Source organism: Mauremys reevesii, unplaced genomic scaffold, assembly GCF_016161935.1.
Source record: "Mauremys reevesii isolate NIE-2019 unplaced genomic scaffold, ASM1616193v1 Contig45, whole genome shotgun sequence".
Taxonomy (NCBI): Eukaryota; Metazoa; Chordata; order Testudines; family Geoemydidae; genus Mauremys; species Mauremys reevesii.
In genome coordinates this window covers 47,781-68,889 of record NW_024100857.1, presented here as the reverse complement: position 1 = coordinate 68,889, position 21,109 = coordinate 47,781, and the positions used below count along the sequence as shown (strand labels likewise).

General features: G+C 50.1%; 1 protein-coding gene and 1 long non-coding RNA gene across 2 annotated transcripts in view; one reads left to right on the top strand and one right to left on the bottom strand.

The window, feature by feature from the left end:
• Positions 1-198: 198 nt before the first annotated feature.
• Positions 199-21,109, top strand: part of LOC120394259 (laminin subunit gamma-2-like) — a 38,276-nt gene continuing 17,365 nt past the window's right edge. Inside the window, 4 exon segments of the mRNA XM_039518496.1 lie at positions 199-477; positions 12,866-13,054; positions 19,191-19,326; positions 20,477-20,575. Of these exon segments, the coding sequence (XP_039374430.1) occupies positions 375-477; positions 12,866-13,054; positions 19,191-19,326; positions 20,477-20,575 (527 nt within the window). The 5' untranslated portion in view covers positions 199-374.
• LOC120394260 lies at positions 4,754-8,708 on the bottom strand. Its single transcript, XR_005592221.1, has 3 exons — positions 8,492-8,708; positions 5,023-5,110; positions 4,754-4,916 (listed from the first exon to the last, which is right to left on the bottom strand). It is a non-coding gene; the product is annotated as an uncharacterized LOC120394260 (long non-coding RNA).

Below are 21,109 nucleotides of genomic sequence, written 5' to 3'. Positions count from 1 at the left end.
CTGCAGCGCTTTTATTTAATTTTGAGGGGCTTCTGCTGAGGAGAAGAAACTCATTACTAAATCCTTGGCACTGACTGGGAGGAAGCTCAAACGGCTGATGTGTCCCTCTATCCCTCCAGACTTCCCTCCTGTCTGGGTTTGTGCTGCTGTTTTGGTTGGTGTAGGACAGCCCAGAGAGCTGGTAAGGAGATCTGAGGTTTAGGTGTGTCTGCTTCATATGGGCTGGGCTCTCCTTATTCACCAAGTAAGTCTGACTGAGGCACATGCTTTCTTCCTGTGTCGGGAGTGACTCAGGTACAGGAGCTGATAAAACCACCTAAGAAGAGAAAGTGAAGCACACTGGAAAGCCAGCTGCAAGCTCCCTGCTCTGCACCATGCCTGTATCCCCAGAAATGACTTTGCACTGGCTGCTAACCCTGAGCTGCCTCTGTGTCTCTCTCTTCCTGCCTGCAGCCATCGGTACCAACAGAAGAGAAGGTGAGGCTTACGTGATTAGATCTTCCTGCTTCAGTTTAGAAAACTGATTCCACGTACAATTTTTTTTTTTAATTCTGCACTGGGTGAAGGGTACTTCAAATGACCTTAACTGCCACAGAGCCCCTAGGTGAGACGGCACCAAACTGAGATCTCACTCCCCTCCTCCTGTGATTTCTCAGAGACGCTTGTGGATGGGAGTGGTAATGTTTTGGTTGGGAATAAACACTTGATAGTGTTATCTGGATTTCCTCACAATTTAAACATCACAGGAATGCTGCATTGGTTCATCAGGACCATTGGTAGCCCAGATTATTCCGGGACCCTCTTTAAATAACTTACTGGCATACAACTACTTTCTTTAAAGACTCTATTTGAGAGGGAGTTGGGTCTGAACATGCTAATTACATTATGCTGTATTGTGTTAATATAGCACTTTTAGTAGCTCAAAGTGTATGCTGCTAAGCCAATGCATGAACTGGAAGAAGAGAGCCTTTTTGGTTTAGTAACACTTACAGAATTCAGATATTGTGGAGGTTTGCCTTTCAAAATGTTTTGTGTTAGACCAGGTCTAACTAGTGTTTTTATATGTTACGAGATACTTTGTATGATGGTGTTGGTTATATATCTATACATGTTTGGACAGGTGATAGTGACCAGTACTGTGACAGTGCAACTATTTATATGTGTGGCTGTATGACAGTGTGACACCTAGCCTGTACAGCAGGGGTAGGCAACCTATGGCATGCATGCCAAAGGCGGCACGCGAGCTGATTTTCAGTGGCACTCACACCGCCCGGGTCCTGGCCACCAGTCTGGAGGGTTCTGCATTTTAATTTAATTTTAAATGAAGCTTCTTAAACATTTTAAAAACCTTATTTACTTTACATACGACAATAGTTTAGTTATATATTATAGACTTATAGAAAAAGACCTTCTAAAAACGTTAAAATGTATTACTGGCATGCGAAATCTTAAATTAGAGTGAATAAATGAAGACTCGGCACACCACTTCTGAAAGGTTGCCGACCCGTGCTGTATAGTATGTTTTGCTACATTGCATTGTATTTGCATGTATGGTTACAGAGTGTGTATTGACAGTAATAGGGTTTTCATAGACCGTGCAAGCTGGTCTGATCTTATGGCTATTGCTGCTACTACGTATCATAACCCATGACAGTGTCACACCATTGTATATGTGTGTTTGTGACGGACTTGAATGTGTGTTGTAGGTAATGACATGCCACTAAGTTTGTTTATAGATATTTGCTTAACACTGTCAGTTTGAAGGCAGCATCTGTGACTACATTGATAAGGCCGTGCTGCTGTGTATACTTCATATTTGCCTAAATGTATTTGTGTTAGAGTTTAATACATTTTAATTTTTAGTGGCTTGGAAGTAGGGTCTATAATTTCAATTATTTTTAATGTAAACACACCAAGAGATGGTAGAAAAAGTAAAGGAAGAAGTATTGAAAACAATCCCGTTTTGCAAAAACAGATCTGATTTATGTAAGGTGCAGCACTAATCAGATTATTAAAACAAATATAATTATATCTGAAATGAAATCTCTTAATAAACCATCATAGTTTCTCTTCCCCTTTCCTGCAGTAAATGAATCCGTGTAGTCAGACATTCAGTTTATGTGGACTTTGAACTTATTATTGCACTTGGTATAAAGTGACAACCAATGGCAAATTATTGACAGGCTCTTATTGAGCAGGATTAATCTATTACAAACTTCCTGAATCAGTTAATCAAAAGTAGCTCAATTTTAATGTTGTTGGTGCTCTCTCCTGCACTCACGAACCAGCCATGTCAGCGCAATTAATACAATTTTGTTTACAACTGAACTATTTAAATCAGATTAGCTGAATCTGAAATCTCATTTAGTTACAGAAGATCAGAGGTTGGTTTTTCAAACTGCTCAGCAAAACCTGTTGTAATAGATGTGTATGTTGTGATGTAGGCAGGTGTATGGCACTAAAAGTTTCCTGAGGTAGGCAGTGTGGCATTCAAAGAGTGCATGCGTGGTTGTCAGCATGGCATTGTTTATAACGATTTGGGCATGGAAGGCTGCGCACTAGCATGAAACAAATTTTTTCCATGTGCCATTATATGTGATGGTGCGAGCTGTCTGTCACTTGTGGGGTGTGTGTCTTTTTCGGTTGGCTGTGGGTTTAAACAGTGACGTTTGCCTGTACCCCTGCAGGTATTGGTGCCAGAAAGGGAGATCTAGGTTACCTGTGCTTTGCGTCTGTTCAAGGCTGGTTCTCAAGCGTTTCTGGTGGAAGAAACATCCTTGGATGTATCAGGACCCTGGTGGAGTCAGATGTGTGGGGCTCAGCAGTGTTTGTTGCCCCTTCAAGTGGGGAGAGTTTGGCACACGGATTATCGGTACTCTCATTATTCGGGGGCGAGGGAGGCTTTGGCAGCTGGAAGGGAGACGGAGTGAGTGCTGGATACCCGTATGTGTTTCTGGGGCTGGAGGAATGGATTGGATTTGGTGCTAGCTGGCAAGGGTTGAGCCCACAGGTTCATCTTGCTGTGATGGGGTGGAGGAGGTGGCATGCTGGGCTGGGGCCCTGAGAAATACACAGCTCTGAGCAGTTGGCACATGCCATGGGCTGGCCTCCCTAGTGCTTCCACCTGTGACGTTTAACTGTAGGAATAAATGGGTGAGTGTTTAGGGCTCGCTGACCAGCAAAGACAGCCACCCCAGGTCTGCTCCTTTCCACCTGACGGGGATTCCTCTGCGCTCTCCTCTGGGATGTACAGACCCTGCGAGGTTCCCAGGACTCATACTTCAGGCTGGCCTAGAGATCTCAAACTCAGGCCTTTGCCTGGCAGAGGCCTGCACTTGGACCAATACTGTGTGCCACTTGGAAACCAGACAAGAGGGACATCTCTGCCATGTCTCCCCAGCTCTGTCTTTGTGTTTGTCCAGCCCCAGACAGAGCGATGTGCATAGGAAAAGCAGGGTCAGGTCAGAAGAGGCATCATCACACTCCACTCCTCTGCTCCTCCCAGGAAGCACTGACGCAAAATACATTCAGTGTGGGAATTGCAGAGCCCCGGAGAGCACGTAGGGGAGAAATACTGATGGACTGGAGGAACAAGGCAGCCTGCTGAACTCCATTAATACTGTTGCCCCTTTTCGACTCAAGCGGCTAGTCTAAGTTCAGGGCCCAGTGGGGACATTCCGTTTGGAAGTAGAAATTGATGGAGTCTGCGATTTTTTGGGTGCAGTTTTGTTCATTTGCAAGGAATGTACAAAGCCCACTTCTCCGAACGCAGGAGGAACTAGGAACAAAAGGAGCAGTTTCCTAGCTTACAGTCCCAAGCCGCTTTAGCCAGGACCTGACCCAAAAGCTCTCTCTCACTTTCGCCTGAGTCGCGCTGTGCTCATGGGCTCCTGCTTGGCTTTCTTCCTCCTCTGAGCATCTCTGTCTCCGGCTTGTCTTCTTTTTACACACACATGCACATGGCCCCCTCTCCCAAAGCCCCCTGTCTTTTCAGGTGTCTGATTGCAGTGTAGACAGACCCTGTGACTGGCCAGTGCCAGCTGACTTGGGCTCGTGGGGCTCTGGTAAGGGGCCATTTAACTGAGGTGTAGACGTTTGGGCTTGGATTGGAGCCTCGGCTCTAGGACCCTGTGAGGTGGGAGGGTCCCGGCGCTCATGCTGCAGCCTGAGCCCAAACATCTACATCACAATTAAACAGCCCCTTAGCCCAAGTCAGCTGGCAGGGGCCAGCAGCAGCAGGTGTCTAATTGCAGTGCACACATACCCTCAGTCCAGAACTCCTGGGTGGGTTCACAATCCTCTTTTATCTTGGGGGTGGGCGGGGCTTCCCCTTAACTCATCCTGACAGTTATGCTAATTGAAGGGTGCATTCACACCCAATCTCAAAGCGGTTTGTGATTCAAGCAGCCCCCAGTCTCTCTCAGCACAGCAATGCCACAGTGTCTACAGCTGAGTGCAGGGCCGTGACATGAGTTATGGTTTAGCTCATTACAATGAAATAAGTAGTATTGCCAAGCCATGACTCTGACTTCTTGTGAGCAGAGACAGACTGGTGACGCTGCTGCTGCTGACTGACGCAAGATGTGGTCAGTGCATGGAGGCAAGCAAGATTTTCTGCTTTCCCCTGCTTGATGAGTGATCAACACGGCTGAGACTTCAGGGGAGAAAGGAACCTCTTTCCCCATTTTGGGACCCAGTTTGGGCTCCCTGTCAGCTCTGTGGCGAAGAGGAGGAATTCCAGGCTTTGGCAGACTTTCAGTGACCCGTGCGCATGTTTGACGGCACAGAACTTTGTGGACTGCGGAGTCATTCGCCTAGAGCAGGCACAATCCAGTGAAGAGTCTGTTATGGAGGTGGCAGTCCAGAGGTGAATTCTAGCTGCACTGAACTGACCGTCTGCTGGTTTTATTCATCTCCTAGAATAAACAAATAGGAAAAGAAGATTGCCGGTGGATTCCGCCATCTCCATGGGACCTTACACGGAAAGGAGAGAGGTTATGGTTCTCATGGAAGATTTCTTACATTTAAATGTGTTGGTTCCCAGGTGCTGAAGAGACTCTTTGCATGCTGGTTTGGTCTGTAACGTTGCCAGCCTCATTCCTCGCTACCGCTGAAATGTGAGTTGCACAGATTCAGGACCAGCCCTATTTTCCTCTAAGGGCTAGTCTTAGAGGAAAATAAGGAAAATAGTTAGGTCTGCTCAACGACATCGCTCAGGGCTGTGAAAAATTCCACACCCTGTGTGTTGTAATCGAGCCAACCTAAGCCCCAGGGTAGATGCTGCAAGGTCAACAGCAGAATTCTTCTGAGACCCTAGCTACTGCCTCTTGGAGAGGTGGGTTTACTACAGCAGTGGAAAAACTTCACTGTGCTACTATAGCATTCCTATATAGCATATAGACACACCCTTCTTTATACATGAATTTAAGAGTACAACATTGTAGGGAGCCCAGGGCTTGCCCGTCTCCTGCTCCCACCCTCCAGAAGCTGGAGTCATGATCAGAACAGCAGGCGAGAGTTTCTCCCTTTGTATGGTGTCGGGAATGCTTTGAGAATGAGGTTTTGCTGGGCACGTACTCTGGACCCCTCCATCTTGGCACAGCATTAAAGAATCCCAGCTGTTCTATCTGCAGGCCTCACCTTTTCCGAACAGCTGGAGAATTCAGTTTTCCCAAGGTAGGGCCTCTCAGCACCAGATAGGAAAAAGCTTTTCCACTGTAAATCTCCTTCTTCCCTCAGCCTGCAAACACAGCATCGCATTATTGACCCAGACAGTTTAGGATTTTTTAAAAATTTAATCTGCGTTAGCTGTCCCGGGCAGAGGCTCCTGGGGAGGGTCCAGCAGTAGGAACAAACACGCAGTCCAGTATGGGACCCCACTTCAGGTTAATAATGCATGAGCCCAGTCTGTTGCCCTGGGCCAAGGCTACAGATGTAGTCCCCAGCATATGCCATGCGAAGGCAAGATGTGAAAATGTGCCCTGCTCTTATCCCCCATAGGATGCGCTGACACCAGTTTAACAACCTGGCCAAACTTCTGGGATATGCAAAAACTTCTTGGATGCTGTGTCCACGTGATCAGACAGCATTCAGCCAGCCACAGTGAACCACACAAGGGAGTCAGATGAGAATGGAAACCTTTTGAGAAAAATCTGGCTCAAGGAACCACTTCTGTGGCTCTGGAACGGACCAGTCTCCCAGTGGCAGGATTGCAAGTAGAGAATGTTACTGGAGTGGACCTAACTTGGACAGCGTATTTCATTATGTTAGCAGCCCTGGCAGAGTATGTGAATGTGTTTGTCTGCCATGCACGTTAATGGTGGCTGGGCGAGGACGTGTGTGTGTTTGGAGGGGCCCTGGGCACTGTATGGCTAGGAGGAGGGAGTAAAGGGCTAACCCAGCACGGTGGGTCACAAATGTGAACAACATTGTTAAAGGAAGGGGACAATGCGTCTAATTCCTAAGTAAAAATCGGAGTGCTAAAATACCAGGGGAGAGTTAGCTCTGGCCCCTGCAGCTGTGCTGGAGGCAAGCAGGTTCCTAGGAGCCTTTCCCTTGCATGCTGCCCATCCTGGGGCTGGGGAGTACAACCACCAGGTGGCGATGGGGAGTGAGCACTGCCAGCAGCACTCAGCAGCCCAGGGATGGAGGGCAGAGGCTATTCCCTTCTGCAGCATGGAGGGCTCTGTGTCTCGAGGCAGATGCTAGCACTCGAGGGAAGTGGACGATGGCTACAATGTGTTACCCGTGATCGCTCTACACACCAGATTTCTGGTTGCTCTGGAATTCCCACGATCAGTGTTTCTCCTTTCCTAAGCAAGAGATTTCTTCTCTGTTCTGTTCGCAAGCTTCTCTCTGTCTCCCTCTCTCTTGTTTGTCTTAGGAGACTTTCCCTGCTTTCTCTTTCCAGTGTCTCCCTTTTCCTTCGCCCTTCTGCATTTTGTCTCCATCTGTAAACTGAGGTTAGCGCTGGTAGAAGATGCTGGATTAGCAGCTTGGGAAACCCAACTTCTTGGTCTAGATGAGGTGCAGCAGGTCAGACTTCCCTAGCAGGGACAATCTCTACAAGGGCAGCTCACCACAATGGCCCATTGAGTCCTTGGCCTCTCTGATACAAGGTGGCCAGTGATTAGCAGGGTTTTTCTAACGTAGACACTTGGATGCTAGAAGCTGAGACGTTACAATTTCCAAACAGTTTGCAGATGGGGATGATTTGGAGCCAGTGACCTAGAGCAGTCTGCATCCCATTCCCCACATCTTCCCCATGCTCTAAACTTTTGCTAAATTGCTCCTCTCTTCCTGCCTCTCTGTTCTCAGCCCCTGTCTGTTCTTTTGACAGCATCTTTGTCCTCCCACTGACCAAATGTCACCTGTAGTTGCTAAGGAACCCACAGGCCCTGTCCTTTCAACTGCCTCCTAAAGGGGACTTTGGCGACTTTGGCCCTACAGCTGAGTTTCTCTTTTAAAAAATTGTGGTACTGAAAAGTGATCTGTGTCTAGACATGCCTGGGTGTGCCATGTACGTGAAAGCAATTCTGGTGCCTTGAAGAGAATAATGTAATTCTCTTCAGTTGTAATCATTCTGCCACGTGAAGTCGGCAACAGCAAGGGCTGGGTTCAATATCCAGGGTCCCTCTTAACAATACAACACAGAACTGTCTCGAGTCCCCACCCAGTAATCTGGGAAAATTAAACACCACCCCTTGGCGCCTCTAAGAGGCAATGCTTCCCCTCTTGCGAGCACTGAGTCTGTGTAAGGCAGAGAAAACTTTTACTACAAAGGGGAAAGGAACCTGGCATTAATTTAAGGAAATACCACAGCCATGATTCAGACACATCTGACCATGAGCAAAACTCCCACCCCAGAGTACATTGGGCAGTGTCCTTTGCCTCTGTTTCTCACCTTGCGGTGTAAAAATCTAACAAACTAATGTCTCTTACAGAGGTGAAAGTAAGCCGGTCCCCTCTGGTACGGCGTACCGGCAAGGGCCAGTATGCCGTGCCGGACCGCACCGGCTTCCGCAGCGGGGATTTAAAGGACTCTGGGCTCCCCGCCACAGCGGGCAGCCCAGAGCCCTTTGAATATCGCCGGCGACTCGGGCGGCTGGGCTGGGTCCGGATTTAAAAGGCTCTGGGCTGCCGCAGCTGCAGTCAACCCAGAGCCCTTTAAACCCCCCGCCCGTGGCTCCGGCAGCTGGAGCTGCGGTGGGGATTTAAAGGGTCCAGAGCTCCGCGGTGTCTGGAGCCCCAGGCTCTTTAATTTGCCCCTGAGCCCCGGGGGCTCCCAGCCACCTCTGCAGCTGGGAGCCCTGGGTTGATTTAAAGGCCCTGGGGCTCACAGCCACAGCTGGTGCCCCAGGGCCTTTAAATCTTGAGAGGCCCCCCCTCAGGACTCCAGCAGCCCACCTCTTCCAGTTGAGGCCACGCCCCCCCTCAGGACTCCGGCAGTACCGGTAAGTCCTGTAAGTTACTTTCACCCCCGGTCTCTTACCTTTAACACGCCACTCCCCTCTCCCTCCAGTGCCTCCCACTCCCAGCTGCTGTCCTTGGGGAGCGGAGACCCAGCATTCAGAGATGCGTTCGGGTGAGTTCACCTCCCATCCGGAGGGGGAAGGAATGTCGAGCAATGCCTTCCCAGCTGCCCCCACAACTGGCTCACAGTTCACGGTGTGTCACTGCTGCACCATTGTTCACTCTGCTGCTGTCATTTGTTGTGCCACCGTTCACTCCACCGCACCATCATCTGCTCCATCACCAATGGCCCTGTGCTGTCACCTGCTTCTCTACTGTGACCTCTGCAAGTCGGTCTCTTGAGGTTCCACCCAGTTCCCAGTGATTTCAGCTCTCAGTGTGGGCACCTCACGTCACTGCTAGTGCAGGCTGGACAGTCTCACCTGCGGAAAGGCTGACCCACAGCAGATCTAAGCAGCACTTAGACCTGATTACTGGTGATTTCAGCTCTAGTGATCACTTAACAAAACAAAAGACTCTCAATGGAGCCTAATTAGCTCTGTCTTTAAGCAGAGGAGGGGGTAGGTTAAATGGCACCCAGGAGTCTTAGGCAGAACCCACACTTCCAGGCAGGAACACCTGTCCCCACTCCCCTCACTCTCCACTGGGATCTGGCATCCAAAGCCCCTGTTAGTGAGTTCAGTTCGGTTGAGGGTGACCCACTCAATCTGGACAGGCTAAGTACAGTTCTGCTGCCCTTTACTCATACAATAAAGGTAACAACATTTCATTACCCCTGCATTCAAATTTACTTTTTTTTTATTAAAGCTAATGTTAAAATTGTCTAATATACAGGTTAAGGAAAGCGTGTCTATACGTCTTACTAAAGTGATTTGTAACCCAACAGCAGCAAAAATTGATCGCTTGGGCAACACACATGCTCTGTCTGCTGTATACATAGGTGGAGTAGGTGTGTTCATATACATACAGTCTGGTCCTGAAGCCTTTTCTCCCCAGCTCGTGCCTAGCAGCCAGGGAAGAGCTCCGTCAGAGCTTGCTTACACAGCAATAGAGAAGTTCTCAAGCAGCATCCCAGGCAGGCTATTCAGACAATCAATTCTCTGAAGATCTGTTCCTTAGAGGAAATTCAGGTCTACACTTGGCAGGACCTGCTGGTATCAGGGGTGGCTCTAGGGATTTTGCCGCCCCAAGCACGACAGGCAGGCTGCCTCCTGCGGTTTGCCTGCGGAGGGTCCGCTGGTCCCGCAGCTTTGGCGGCTGCGGGAGGTCCGCTGAAGCTGCGGGAGGTCCACTGCCGTGGGACCAGCGGACCCTCTGCAGGCAAGCCGCAGAAGGCAGCCTGCCTGCCGCCCTCGCAGCGCCAGCAGAGCGCCCCCCGCGGCTTGCCGCCCCAAGCACGCGCTTGGCGTGCTGGGGCCTGGAGCCGCCCCTGGCTGGTATAACTATACTGATATATTGTACCAGCAAAGCTCTCTTCGTGTGGATGCAGCTTATATTGGCAAAGGGTTTATTAGCGCTAGCCAGCTGTGTGTGTGGGGGGGGAGACTTATGTCATTCTGTACAGGAGAGATGCTCAAATGTTATTACTAAATGTCTATAGCCCGACTCAGCCCATCCTGCAGGTTTTTGTGTCTGGGGGAGATGAGTGTTCAAGGCTGGAAAGCGGTGCAAGTTATTCACAGGCCCAGAGAGAGGCTGTCACACCCATCTGCCTGTGGAAGTGGGGAACATGCAGGGGGTGGCAGGTACATGGGCTCTGACAGTGAGCACAGATTTGCAAGAGATCTTAGTAAGAAACCCTTCTGAGCTCTGGAATCTTGTTCTGAAGGAGTCATGGAGAGACGAGGCAGGCAGGGACAGTGTGAAGGGAAACAAAAAATTACACGTGAAAGAGAATACAGTTACAGACACGTTGCAAGTGATGTCAGTGTCCTCACTTCAAAGACTGCAGTGGGGTGGGAGGTGCTCTGCACATCACAGGATCTGGCTCTTTATCCCTGGTTGAAGAGATTTCTTTGCTTGAAGGGGTTTTGCATGTGAAAATGCCAGAGAACTAGTTGCAACATTACATTAATGATATGGAGTATTTGCCAACAATTACCACATTTGATACGTAAACGGGGGGATATCTGCTATCTCCAATGCTGCAGCATCCCTGGCTGGGGACATAGCAGCTTTGGGGTTCCCCAGGCTGCAGCTGTCCCCCTCGCTCCCACCGTGGTCCATGTACTGTTGCATATTGAGTTGGGCTCCGCCACACGGAGTCAGTGGCTGAGTTGAAGCAAGGAGGAGGTGAGTCTGGCAGGATGGAGGCAGGTCTCAGCACTGAGATGCTGCTGAGTACAATCAGCAGGGAGCAGCGGGCTGCTGTGTCGTGGAGAGGGTGAGATCAGCTCTGGTTGGTTTGCAATTGGCAGTGCTAGCAGGCCCGGGGTTTGGCTGATGTGTGCGGCTGTCTCAGGTGTTTGGAATTCCGGTCGTGTCTGAACCTGGTGGTGTGCGCTGGCAGCCAGCTGGGGCAAACGTACAGCTGCTGCTGCCAGGGGCTCTCAGGATTCCTACTGCTAATCTCTGATCACAGGAGTGTTTGGATGCTGATGGGCGTGTGAGTGCAGGAACGATTTCTGAACACACTATTCTTCCCAGCTGTCCTTATCGGGTGATGTCTCTCCCTGTTAACCAGCACACTCGAACATGCAGGCCAGCTGTGCCCTGGCCTCAGCCCAGTTTCCTGTTGCACCCAGTGCTCCTCCTGCAGCGGCCAGCCCTGGCCAGTGGCTACAATAGGTCCACAAGCTGTTCCAAGAGGCAGGGCAGCCTTGTGAAGCAGTTGCCCTGCGGGCGTCCCTGAGCACCGGTGTCAGTAACCTAACAGACGCACTGCCAGCCGCTGCCCTGGATTCTCAGCACGTTTGGAAGACTCTTCCTGCCAGACTCTTCCTGTTTGGTGGGCCTGGGGATAGTTGTAGAGTGACATCATCACTGCACTGTGGCAGATTCCCAGCTCGGCGGGTGTTCGTCTGTGCAGCGCGCTGCGTTCCCTCGCTTCTCTTTCCCCTTTGGTTTGGTTCCTTATGTCTGAGCCTTCACCCCACGTAAAGCACTGAACAAACACGACCTGTTACTTTCTGTTGCAGAGGACTTTGTGTTGGACGTATTTCTGCCATTTTCCCCTTTGTTTCATTGTAAATGGTGATGCTCCCCCCCCACCCTTTGTATAGACACACAAGATTAGATCAATTAGATGAGATTCATTTTCCCTTTGCCCTAAATACCTGTCCCTTTTGCTCTCTCAGGAAGTCTGGACAATGGGACACAGCCTCAGCTGGTATAAACCTGCATCGCCCCACTGACCTACAAGGAGAGACTCCAATTCACAGAGGCTCAGAATCTGGCTGCGTGTGTGATTGGTGGTGGTCAAATACAGCCACACTGAGGGGCGGGCTGGGGGGGAGAATATTTCTTCTAAATTTGTTGCGATCCCAGCCCAACAGCCCTCTGTACTGGGAGCGCTGCCGTGGTGTCAGACTTCCAGAAGTGACTAACAGACTTCGGCCTCCTACAAAATCTGGCCTCAGGATTTTGCTTTCTTAAGAAAACTTATGGTGGTTCCCGAGAGTCCAAATCACCAAAAGAACCCAGCATACCTCACACCAATTGGCATAAACCAGGGGTGGCCAAACCTGAGCTCGTGAGCCACATGGGGCTCTTTTACAGTTAAAGTACAGCTTGCAGAACCCACCCCATTCTGCACCTACAGACTGGGGCTGGGGGAGCTCAGGGCTTCTGCCCTGTGGCAGGGTGGTGGGGCCTAGTGGCTTCTGCCCTGCGGGGAGGGCGGGTTTTGGGTCTTCAGCCCTGCAGAAGATACCTGTTGGGGCTTCAGCAGGAGCAGGGTTGAAGCCCCGAGCCCCCTCTAGGTGTGCCATGGCTCTCAAACTTCTGAAGATTGTCGTATGTGGCTCAGTGGGTCAGTAAGTTTGGCCACCCCGGCATAAACTAAGGACACGACTGGTTGGACAATAGAGTGGTCTATTAGGGTTGCCAACCGTCCAGGGCTGTCCTGGAGTCTCTGGAAATTAAAGATTAATTAAAGATTAATCTTTAATTACTGATTTTATTAGGTGATGAAACTTCCAGGAATACGTCCAACCAAAATTGGCAACCCTATGGTCCGTTCAGGTCAAGGTTGGGGCATGGTAGTGGGACAATGCTCATGCTATGCATGTTTTCTGGCTAAACAGAGGGCTTCGATATCCACGACTCTCAGGCTGGCATCCTTTTCCGGCACGATGTTTGCACATGAAAACTTAACCTCCAAACCTGATCCCTTCTGTGTAAGAGCTACTGGGGTCCCTCTGTTTAACTGTGGCCATGTCCTCTGCTCTTTCAGTCTGCGACTGCAATGGGAAGTCCAGTCAGTGCATCTTTGACAGGGACCTGCTCCGAGAAACAGGAAATGGGTACCGTTGCCTCAACTGCATTGACAACACAGATGGCGTTCACTGCGAGAGGTGCAAGGAGGAGTACTATCGCCAGCGGGATGGAGAAAGCTGTCTGCCCTGTAACTGCAACCCCAGAGGTACCTGTGCAGCTAGACGGGGATACGTCAGAGGGAGGAAGGGATTGCCCCGAGAGAGGGGGCCAGGGCTAGAAGTGATCCAGTCCAACAGCTGTCTTGGAGCTGCTATGTATTGCCAATTAAAATAATACCTGCCTGATTCTGGTGGATTAAATTGAATGGATCCTTAGCCACGTCTCTCCCAAACTCTATCTGTTATGGTGAGTGCTGGCTGGGTTGTGGGAAGAAGGGACAGTTTGTCCTGGGCCCCCCTTTTGAGAGGGCCCCCAAACTGAGTGGCACTGAGACCTAGCACACGGGGATGCAGCACCACTTGGGTTTGGAGGGTGGCTGGGACACACCTGAGTGGTGATGTGACTCTGCACGACAGGTCTCAAAGCCCCTCCCTCAAATTTGGCCTGCTGCCCCTCCATCGTAATGTCATGACTTAGGGGCTGCCAGGCCAAACCTGAGTGGTGCTGCACCCCTGTGTGCCAGGATGCAACACCCGTGCGACAGGAGCTGCTGCTGCAGGGTGAGCGCAGGGTGTGGTGGCTCGATTTCAGATTTTGCTCTCGGGCCCTGAAAAGCTCTATGCGGCCAGACGCTGCTGGGATGGTCACGCTGCCGGAGTCCCCGTTGTCATCAGCACGGCAATGCTCCAAGGCAGCTCATGTTGCTGAAATCCTACCTTAGGTTGTGTACAGTGTCACTGCACTAACAACTTCCTCACCAACCCTTTCCAGAGGGAGGGAGAGGGGGAAGGAGTGGGTCCCACCTATCCCAACAAGCTGTGTCTTGCAACGGCTGCCCTCCCTGCAGTGCCTTTCCCTTGTAACATTTTAATAATATGGTATCATAACCCTGGAGGCCAGCGCAAGGCGTTCTGCGGGCATGGCTCACAGATAGCAAATGTTCTAAATTAGTTCATCTGAGCACATCCAGGCTAGCCCTGTTCAAGTCCGGCAAATGAATATGAGCTCTTGCCAGGTCAGGTCCAACAGATCTAGAGACATTTGTGGTGAGGGTTCAGGACAACCCAGAAGAACCCTTGCTGCAGCCTTAGCTGGGCTGCCGTCACAATGTGATGACTTAGACGGCACTAATTCATTGTTCGCTTCAGGCTGGGTTGGCTGAACTTTGTGGCTAAAACCTAAATTGGAATCTAAACCTCTGCCATGGATTAAGAGATTGCAGATGGAAAAAGAAGGATTTAGTGAGAGCAGCTCAGCCTTACAAGGTGCTTAACCTTTGCAAAAAAACACATAGCCTGGGGTTAGGTTGCTACTCAGTGAGTCATGCAAATTCATCACCCTTTAGAAATGTCATTGCGAACGTAGATCTGATGAAAAGCTTTGGGGTTTGGCTCCGGGACAGGCCTGGCATTCAAGGAGCACACAAGATAGCAGGCTGCTTAATAGAGTGAGACCGGAGCTTTTGGCTTCACCATCCCCTCTTCTCTTTACCATCTGTACTATGTTAAAGGCTCTTGTCATTTTTAGTGAGTGGTATAACCTAAAGCCAAGACTGACAGGAAGCACAGGCATATCCTGTGAGTGGCAGGAGTAGGGGATGCAGCCCCATGTGCTAAATTGCATTTGTCATTGCATGCACCACTTCTGCACTCTGCGCAGTATTCCATCTCTGCTGGACAGGTGCTTCGAGTATTCCAAACCTCTGAGCAGCTCCAAACAGCTGCCGGTTCTTAAACTCAGCCTGCCACCGAAATATGTCCTTCATGTCCGCTTTTAACTGTCACCCTTGCTCTCAGCCTGCCACTCCACTAGGAGTGGAACCTGTCCCCACTCTGTTAAAGGTTTGGACTCAGCAGGTTGAGCATGATCAAAAGGTGGGACCATCTGATTGCTGTTCAGAGGTCTGTTTGAAATGCATTTGCTGGCCTTTGTCCAGATCCCAGAGGACAGGTATCCATATCACAAAGGATCTTAGCCAAAGCCCTGGACCTCAGTGAGCCTTGAGCCAGGTCCACAGCTGCCCCACAATTTGAAGTAATTGGCATTCTCGCAAGAGGCTGAGGATTGACTGGGCCGTACAGGTGTAAGCACAGTTCTGTTCCCAAGTGTGAAATACCATGTCTTGGGGTGGGCGGCAATGTACAGACGCTCACCAGGCTGCTGTACCTGTTCTTTGGATAAATAGAAGACTTCAGTCACCAAAGTTGTAGCCTGCTACCTCTCCCCAGCACTGCCACTTTAAAAGAGGAAATAATAGATGAACCACACACAGCGTAAATGCCCTCGATGCTGTTTATGGCGCACTGAGCCATGGCAGCTCATTCTTGTGACAAGAGATGGGCTTAATGGCTTTGACGTCCCGGAGGGAATCCCAGCAGAGGTGTTCTTGTTGCAGTGATTACATGGCAGGGATGTCTGTTGCTTGTCTAGTTCTGGTGGTAATAGCCAATTATCTGTGCGCAGAAAATACCTGCATTTCTTAAATGCTACAGTCGCGCTGTACATGTCAATGAAGCTCTGCACATGTCCGTTGTCCACAAACACAGAAATCAAGTAGTCTCTAGAACCATTCGTTAACACTGAATAGAAATGCACAGAGGTTTTCTTCTGTTTGTCGGCTGGTTTAAATTCTAGGACTGAAAATATCTACTTCTGTTTGGATTGCTCCCAAGTACTGTATTCTAACAGGAATGGAAACCGGTGCATGAGAGCACACTGTGAATATGGCAGTGTGAATGTGAATCTGTTCTCTACTGTAGTCTGTCTCCCTGTCGCTCAGGCAGGCAGGGCAGGAGGTTAGCTGGGAATAGAGACAGCCAGTTCAGGAAGATGGTATGACTTGATGTCATGTGGGCAAGCGTGGGGAACAATCCTGGTCCAGAGCCTCAGCTGATATAAAATTGGTGCAGCTGCATTGAAGTCAATGGAATTGCATCAATTTACATCAGTTTGTGATCTGACTCAGATGAAACAATTCTGGGATTACCTGGTGTTGTGTGGTGTTACTGAGGCCTGGTCTACACTAGGCGTTTAAATCGGTTTTAGGAGCGTAAAACCGATTTAACGCCACAACCGTCCACACTAGGAGGCACCTTATATCGATTTTAATGGCTCTTTAAACCGGTTTCTGTACTCCTCCCTAACGAGAGGAGTAACGCCAGTATCGGTATTAACATATCGGATTAGGGTTAGTGTGGACGCTGATCGACGGTATTGGCCTCCGGGAGCTATCCCATAGTGCACCAGTGACCGCTCTGGACCGCAATCTGAACTCGGATGCAGTGGTCAGGTAAACAGGAAAAGCCCCGCGAACTTTTGAATATTTCCTGTTTGCCCAGCGTGGAGCTCCGATCAGCACGGGTGGCGATGCAGTCCGAAATCAACCTATAAAAAGTGCTCCCGCATGGACCATGCGGATGTGATCGCTGTAAGGGCAGGCAAATCCGTTCTATCAGCGCTCCGTTACAGAAGATGAAATTCAGAATCCTTTTTTAAAAATCTCCAGACAGACGCCATAGCAGGGACTCAGCGCACTGCAGCGTGACAAGCGTAACGGAAAGCCAAAGAATCAAATGGACGCTCATGGACTGGAGGACTGAAGCTATCCCACAGTTCCTGCAGCCTCCGAAAATTATTTGCATTCTTGGCTGAGCTCCAAATGCTTCTAGGGTCAAACACACTGTCCGCGGGTCAGGGCATAGCTTGGCAATCTACTCACCCACCCCCACCCACCCCAGAAGCGAAAGGTAAAACAATCCTCTGACTCTTTTACATGTCACCCTATCTTTACTGAATGCTGCAGATAGACGCGATAGTGCAGCACTCAACACCAACATCCTTGCTCCCCCCCCCCGCCATGGGCGGCTGATGGTACAATATGATGGAAATCCATCCTCATCATCAGCATCAGCTGATCGTGCAAAAAGCTGGAAATCCGTCCTCATGATCAGCTTCAGCTGATGGTACAAAAGGACTGGTAACCGTCCTCGTCATCAGCCTATTGGCCCTAATTTTTTCTGGTGGATGGATGGTGCAATATGGCTGGTAACCATCCTCATCATAGCAACAGGGGCTGAGCTCCATCAGCCCCCACCCTTCATGTGTAAAGAAAAGATTCAGTTGCCCTGGACTAGCAGTGGGATGCTGGGCTTCTCTCCTACACACTGCTTAATGTCCTGTCTGGACTATCATAGCAGCTGGAGGCTGCCTTCCACTCATTTCTCACTAACAAGTCAGTGTGTCTTATTCCTGCATTCTTTATTAATTCATCACACAAGTGGGGACAATGCTACGGTAGCCAAGAAAGGCTGGGAAGAACGGAATCAACAGGTGGGGTTGTTACAGGAGCACCCCCTGTGAATAGCATACAGATAATTTCTGCAGGCTCTGACACAGAGCAGCTGTGCTCTCTGGTTCTATGATACGGTGGTTCTCTAGCACACTTGCCTATATTAGGCAGCACTGATTCTATTTTTAGATACCAAAAAGGAGGGATTGACTCAGGGAGTCATTCCCAATTTTGCTTTTGCCCCTGGCTGATCGGCCAGGGCACTTATGACAGCAGCTAATGGTACAAAACGATGGAAGGTGCAATATGGCTAGTAACCAATCTTGGCTTTTGCGCCCCTGGCTGATTGGCCAGGGGCACTAGCAGCAAATGGTACAAAAGGACTGGTAGCCATGATCATCCTCAGTTCCAATTTATGGAAGGGTTTGGATGGTGCAATATGGCTAGTAACCATCTCTGCTGTCATGCAAAAGCAAAAGCATGCTTCTGTGTAGCACTGCTGAATCGCCTCTGTGAGCGGCATCTAGTACACATACGGTGAGAGTCACAAACGGCAAAACAAGCTCCATGATTGCCATGCTATGGCATCTGCCAGGGCAATCCAGGGGAAAAAGTCGCGAAATGCTTGTCTGCCGTTGCTTTCCCAGACGAAGGAGTGACTGACGACATTTACCCAGAACCACCCGCGACAATGATTTTTGCCCCATCAGGCACTGGGATCTCAACCCGGAAGTTCCAAGGGGCGGGGGAGGCTGCGGGAACTATGGGATAGCTAGGGAATAGCTACCCACAGTGCAACGCTCCAGAAATCGACGCTAGCCACGGACCATGGACGCACACCACCGATTTAATGTGTTTAGTGTGGCCGTGCGCACTCGATTTTATAAAATCTGTTTTACAAAACCGGTTTATGCAAATTCGGAATAGTCCCGTAGTGTAGACGTACCCTGAGGTTATCGTAGGACAAGAGGATCTTTGTCCCTTAAGAGTCCACCAGCTCCCACCACTTTCTATTCTTTGCCTGAAGTCATAATCTTTTGTGTGGGGTGTCAAAACAATTTCCACAGCAAGAACTGATATCACACGCACACATTGTGACCTCATGGGTAGAGCCCTGTGCGGATACAACATTTGTGTCAGCATCCAATCTGCGATCCACAAGCATGGTCTGCGGATATAAAGCAGATAGCCGCAGATTTGCAGGGCTTTAGTTATAAAATTTGGATCTGCATCCATCCACGATCCGCAAACATGGTCTATGGATAGCAGCAGATTTGCAGGGCTCTGCTCCTGGAGGGAATTAGCAGCAGGGGCAATGGAGATATTAAAATGAAAGCACCTGCCTTCAGCCAGTTACCTTGGATATCCCCAATGTGGGGGAATTGACTATACAATAGTACAGGGGTGGCCAGACTGTGGCTTGGGAGCCACATGTAGCTCATTTACAGTAAAAGTGTGGCTCACAGCGCCCCCATGCTCTCCCCCCCCCCCCCCCGCATTATCCACCTACTAGACTGGGGGCGGGGGCGGGAGCTCAGGACCTCTGCCTTGCTGCATGGTGGTGGGGTAGGTGCTTCTGCCCAGCAGGGAGGGGGTTCTCAGGGCTTCAGCAGGAGCAGGGCTGAAGCCCTGAGCCCCAGCAAGTGCGCTCCAGTTCTCGAACGTCTGAAGATTGTCATATACAGCTTGGAGGGTCAATAAGTTTGGCCACCCCTGCAATAATACATGATAAATAGTGAGATTTGTCTCCAATTAGATTTTTTTCCCCCTCATATTTTTCCTAAGAGCCTCAGTGGGTGTTAAATTCCTTCAGGAGTGTTCTCAACCCGAGATAACCAGAGACAACACAGTGACGGTGAGACTATTGAATTCTCTGCTTCTCCTGTTCCCATAGGCTCTCTTGGCCTGCAGTGTGATAACTACGGCCGGTGCAGCTGCAAACCCGGTGTGATGGGCGATAAGTGTGACCGGTGCCAGCCGGGGTTCCATTCCTTCTCAGAGGCTGGGTGCCAGGCAGGCGGACAAGTGTCGTAAGTACCTGACATATGCTATGCAGGCTGGACTGGCCTCTCCAGAGCTTTGCAAGCTTTGTGTGGAGCCTGTGGTGACTGGAGACAGTTTATTCATGGGCACTGTGCACAGGTAGCATGGTATGGTAGTTTCATTCCCCCTTCCTAGTGATGGGATACGAGGCATAGGCCTCTCTCTGATCCTTATTCCTAACACGGTGGCCATTGCCATTCTAGAAGTGGCCATGAGGACAGAAAGTGAAGTGCTCATTAATAACACTCCAGTGCACCTCCGTGTAGAGCTCACACCCTAACGTGTCCCCTTCCCAGAGGTGAAACACGCCATATCTTCACACACTCTGGCGGTTCACGTCCTGCAGTTGCTTATCTACTCTTATCTCAATTCATCTGGAGTACTGAAACTCTAAGACAACACATTCAAAGCTGATGGAAAGAGATGCTTGGACATAGTGCACAATTAACCCGTGGAACTCTCTGCCACATGATATTGCAGAAGCCACAAATTTAAGTGTTCAAAAAAGTGTAGTTATTTATTTGCACAATGAGAACATGAACAGTTGCAATAAATAAATAAAACAAAACAAACCCTGCCTATAGGTGTACCGCATATCACTTAGCATAATGGAGTGCCAGTCCTGAGTAGAGTACTGTGGCACTACCACATGCAAATAAATAAAACAGGGACATAATGGCTCATGATCCTAGGCACAACCCAGACTTGAAGAGACAGGAGTTAGGAAGGAACTGCCCCCATGGATAGGTTAATCCAGGATTATCCTTATGGGGTTTCTTGCGTCTTCCTCTCACATGTCTGGTGCTGGCTACTGTCAGAGACAGGGTGCTGGACCTCAGATCTAATCCAAGGTGGAGAGAGTTCTCAACCTGGAGGTGTGAACAAATATCAGGAGCAGCGACCTGCCTGCTGTGTCTATATTAAGCAGGAGGGGGTCCCCGCTAGACAGGGGGCACGGCTGAGAACCACTGCAGTATGGCAATTCCTGTGTTTCTAAAACATCACCGTGTACCACTGTTGGTGGGCCAACCAGGCTGGACCATGTACTTGCTGTGTATAGTGAGCTGTTTACATATGCCCGCGGCGGTGATTGAGCTGAACTGGAAATCAATCCAGGACGCTTTCTTTCCATCTCAGGAGTGCTCAGTGTGACTGCAATCCAGCCGGTAGCGCGGGGCATTGTGTTTCAGGTCGCTGCGTCTGCAAGGCAAGTGTCTCGGGAGAGCGATGTGACAGGTACGTGCATGAGCCCTTCGCTTCTACAGAGCAGGCTTGGGAGGGGGTGGGGGGAGAGGAAGTGGGGGTGTGAGCCACCTCCACAGGCTGCGATTTCTAGTCCCAAAGCCTGTTACCCCTCATGCATCCCAGAGCCCGGCTATGCCCTTTGCCCTCAGACTGGAGTGCCAGGCCTTTTGCTTACAAGGGGCTGCCACTGGGCCCAAAGCCTTGTGTGGCTCCCATTGGCCTTTCCCTTTGTGAGGACACCCAGCATCTCTCTGCCCGGGTGCCAGGTCACAGAGTAACCTGGGGGCGTGGCAATAGCATCACCTGACACAAACAGGAGCAGGGCACTGACTGAGCAGCAGAGCCTAAGTCAAGAAGTGCCTCTGGATGAGTTCTTCAGAGCCAATTGCACCATCACACACCCAGCAGGGAGCTGTTGTTCCTCCCAGCCCTCTGGAGCAGAGCCATGTCCAGGCAGGTGAAGCTGCATAGCAAGATCCGCCCCAGACCTGCTACAGTACATTCCTCCGGTACATGCTGTGCTGT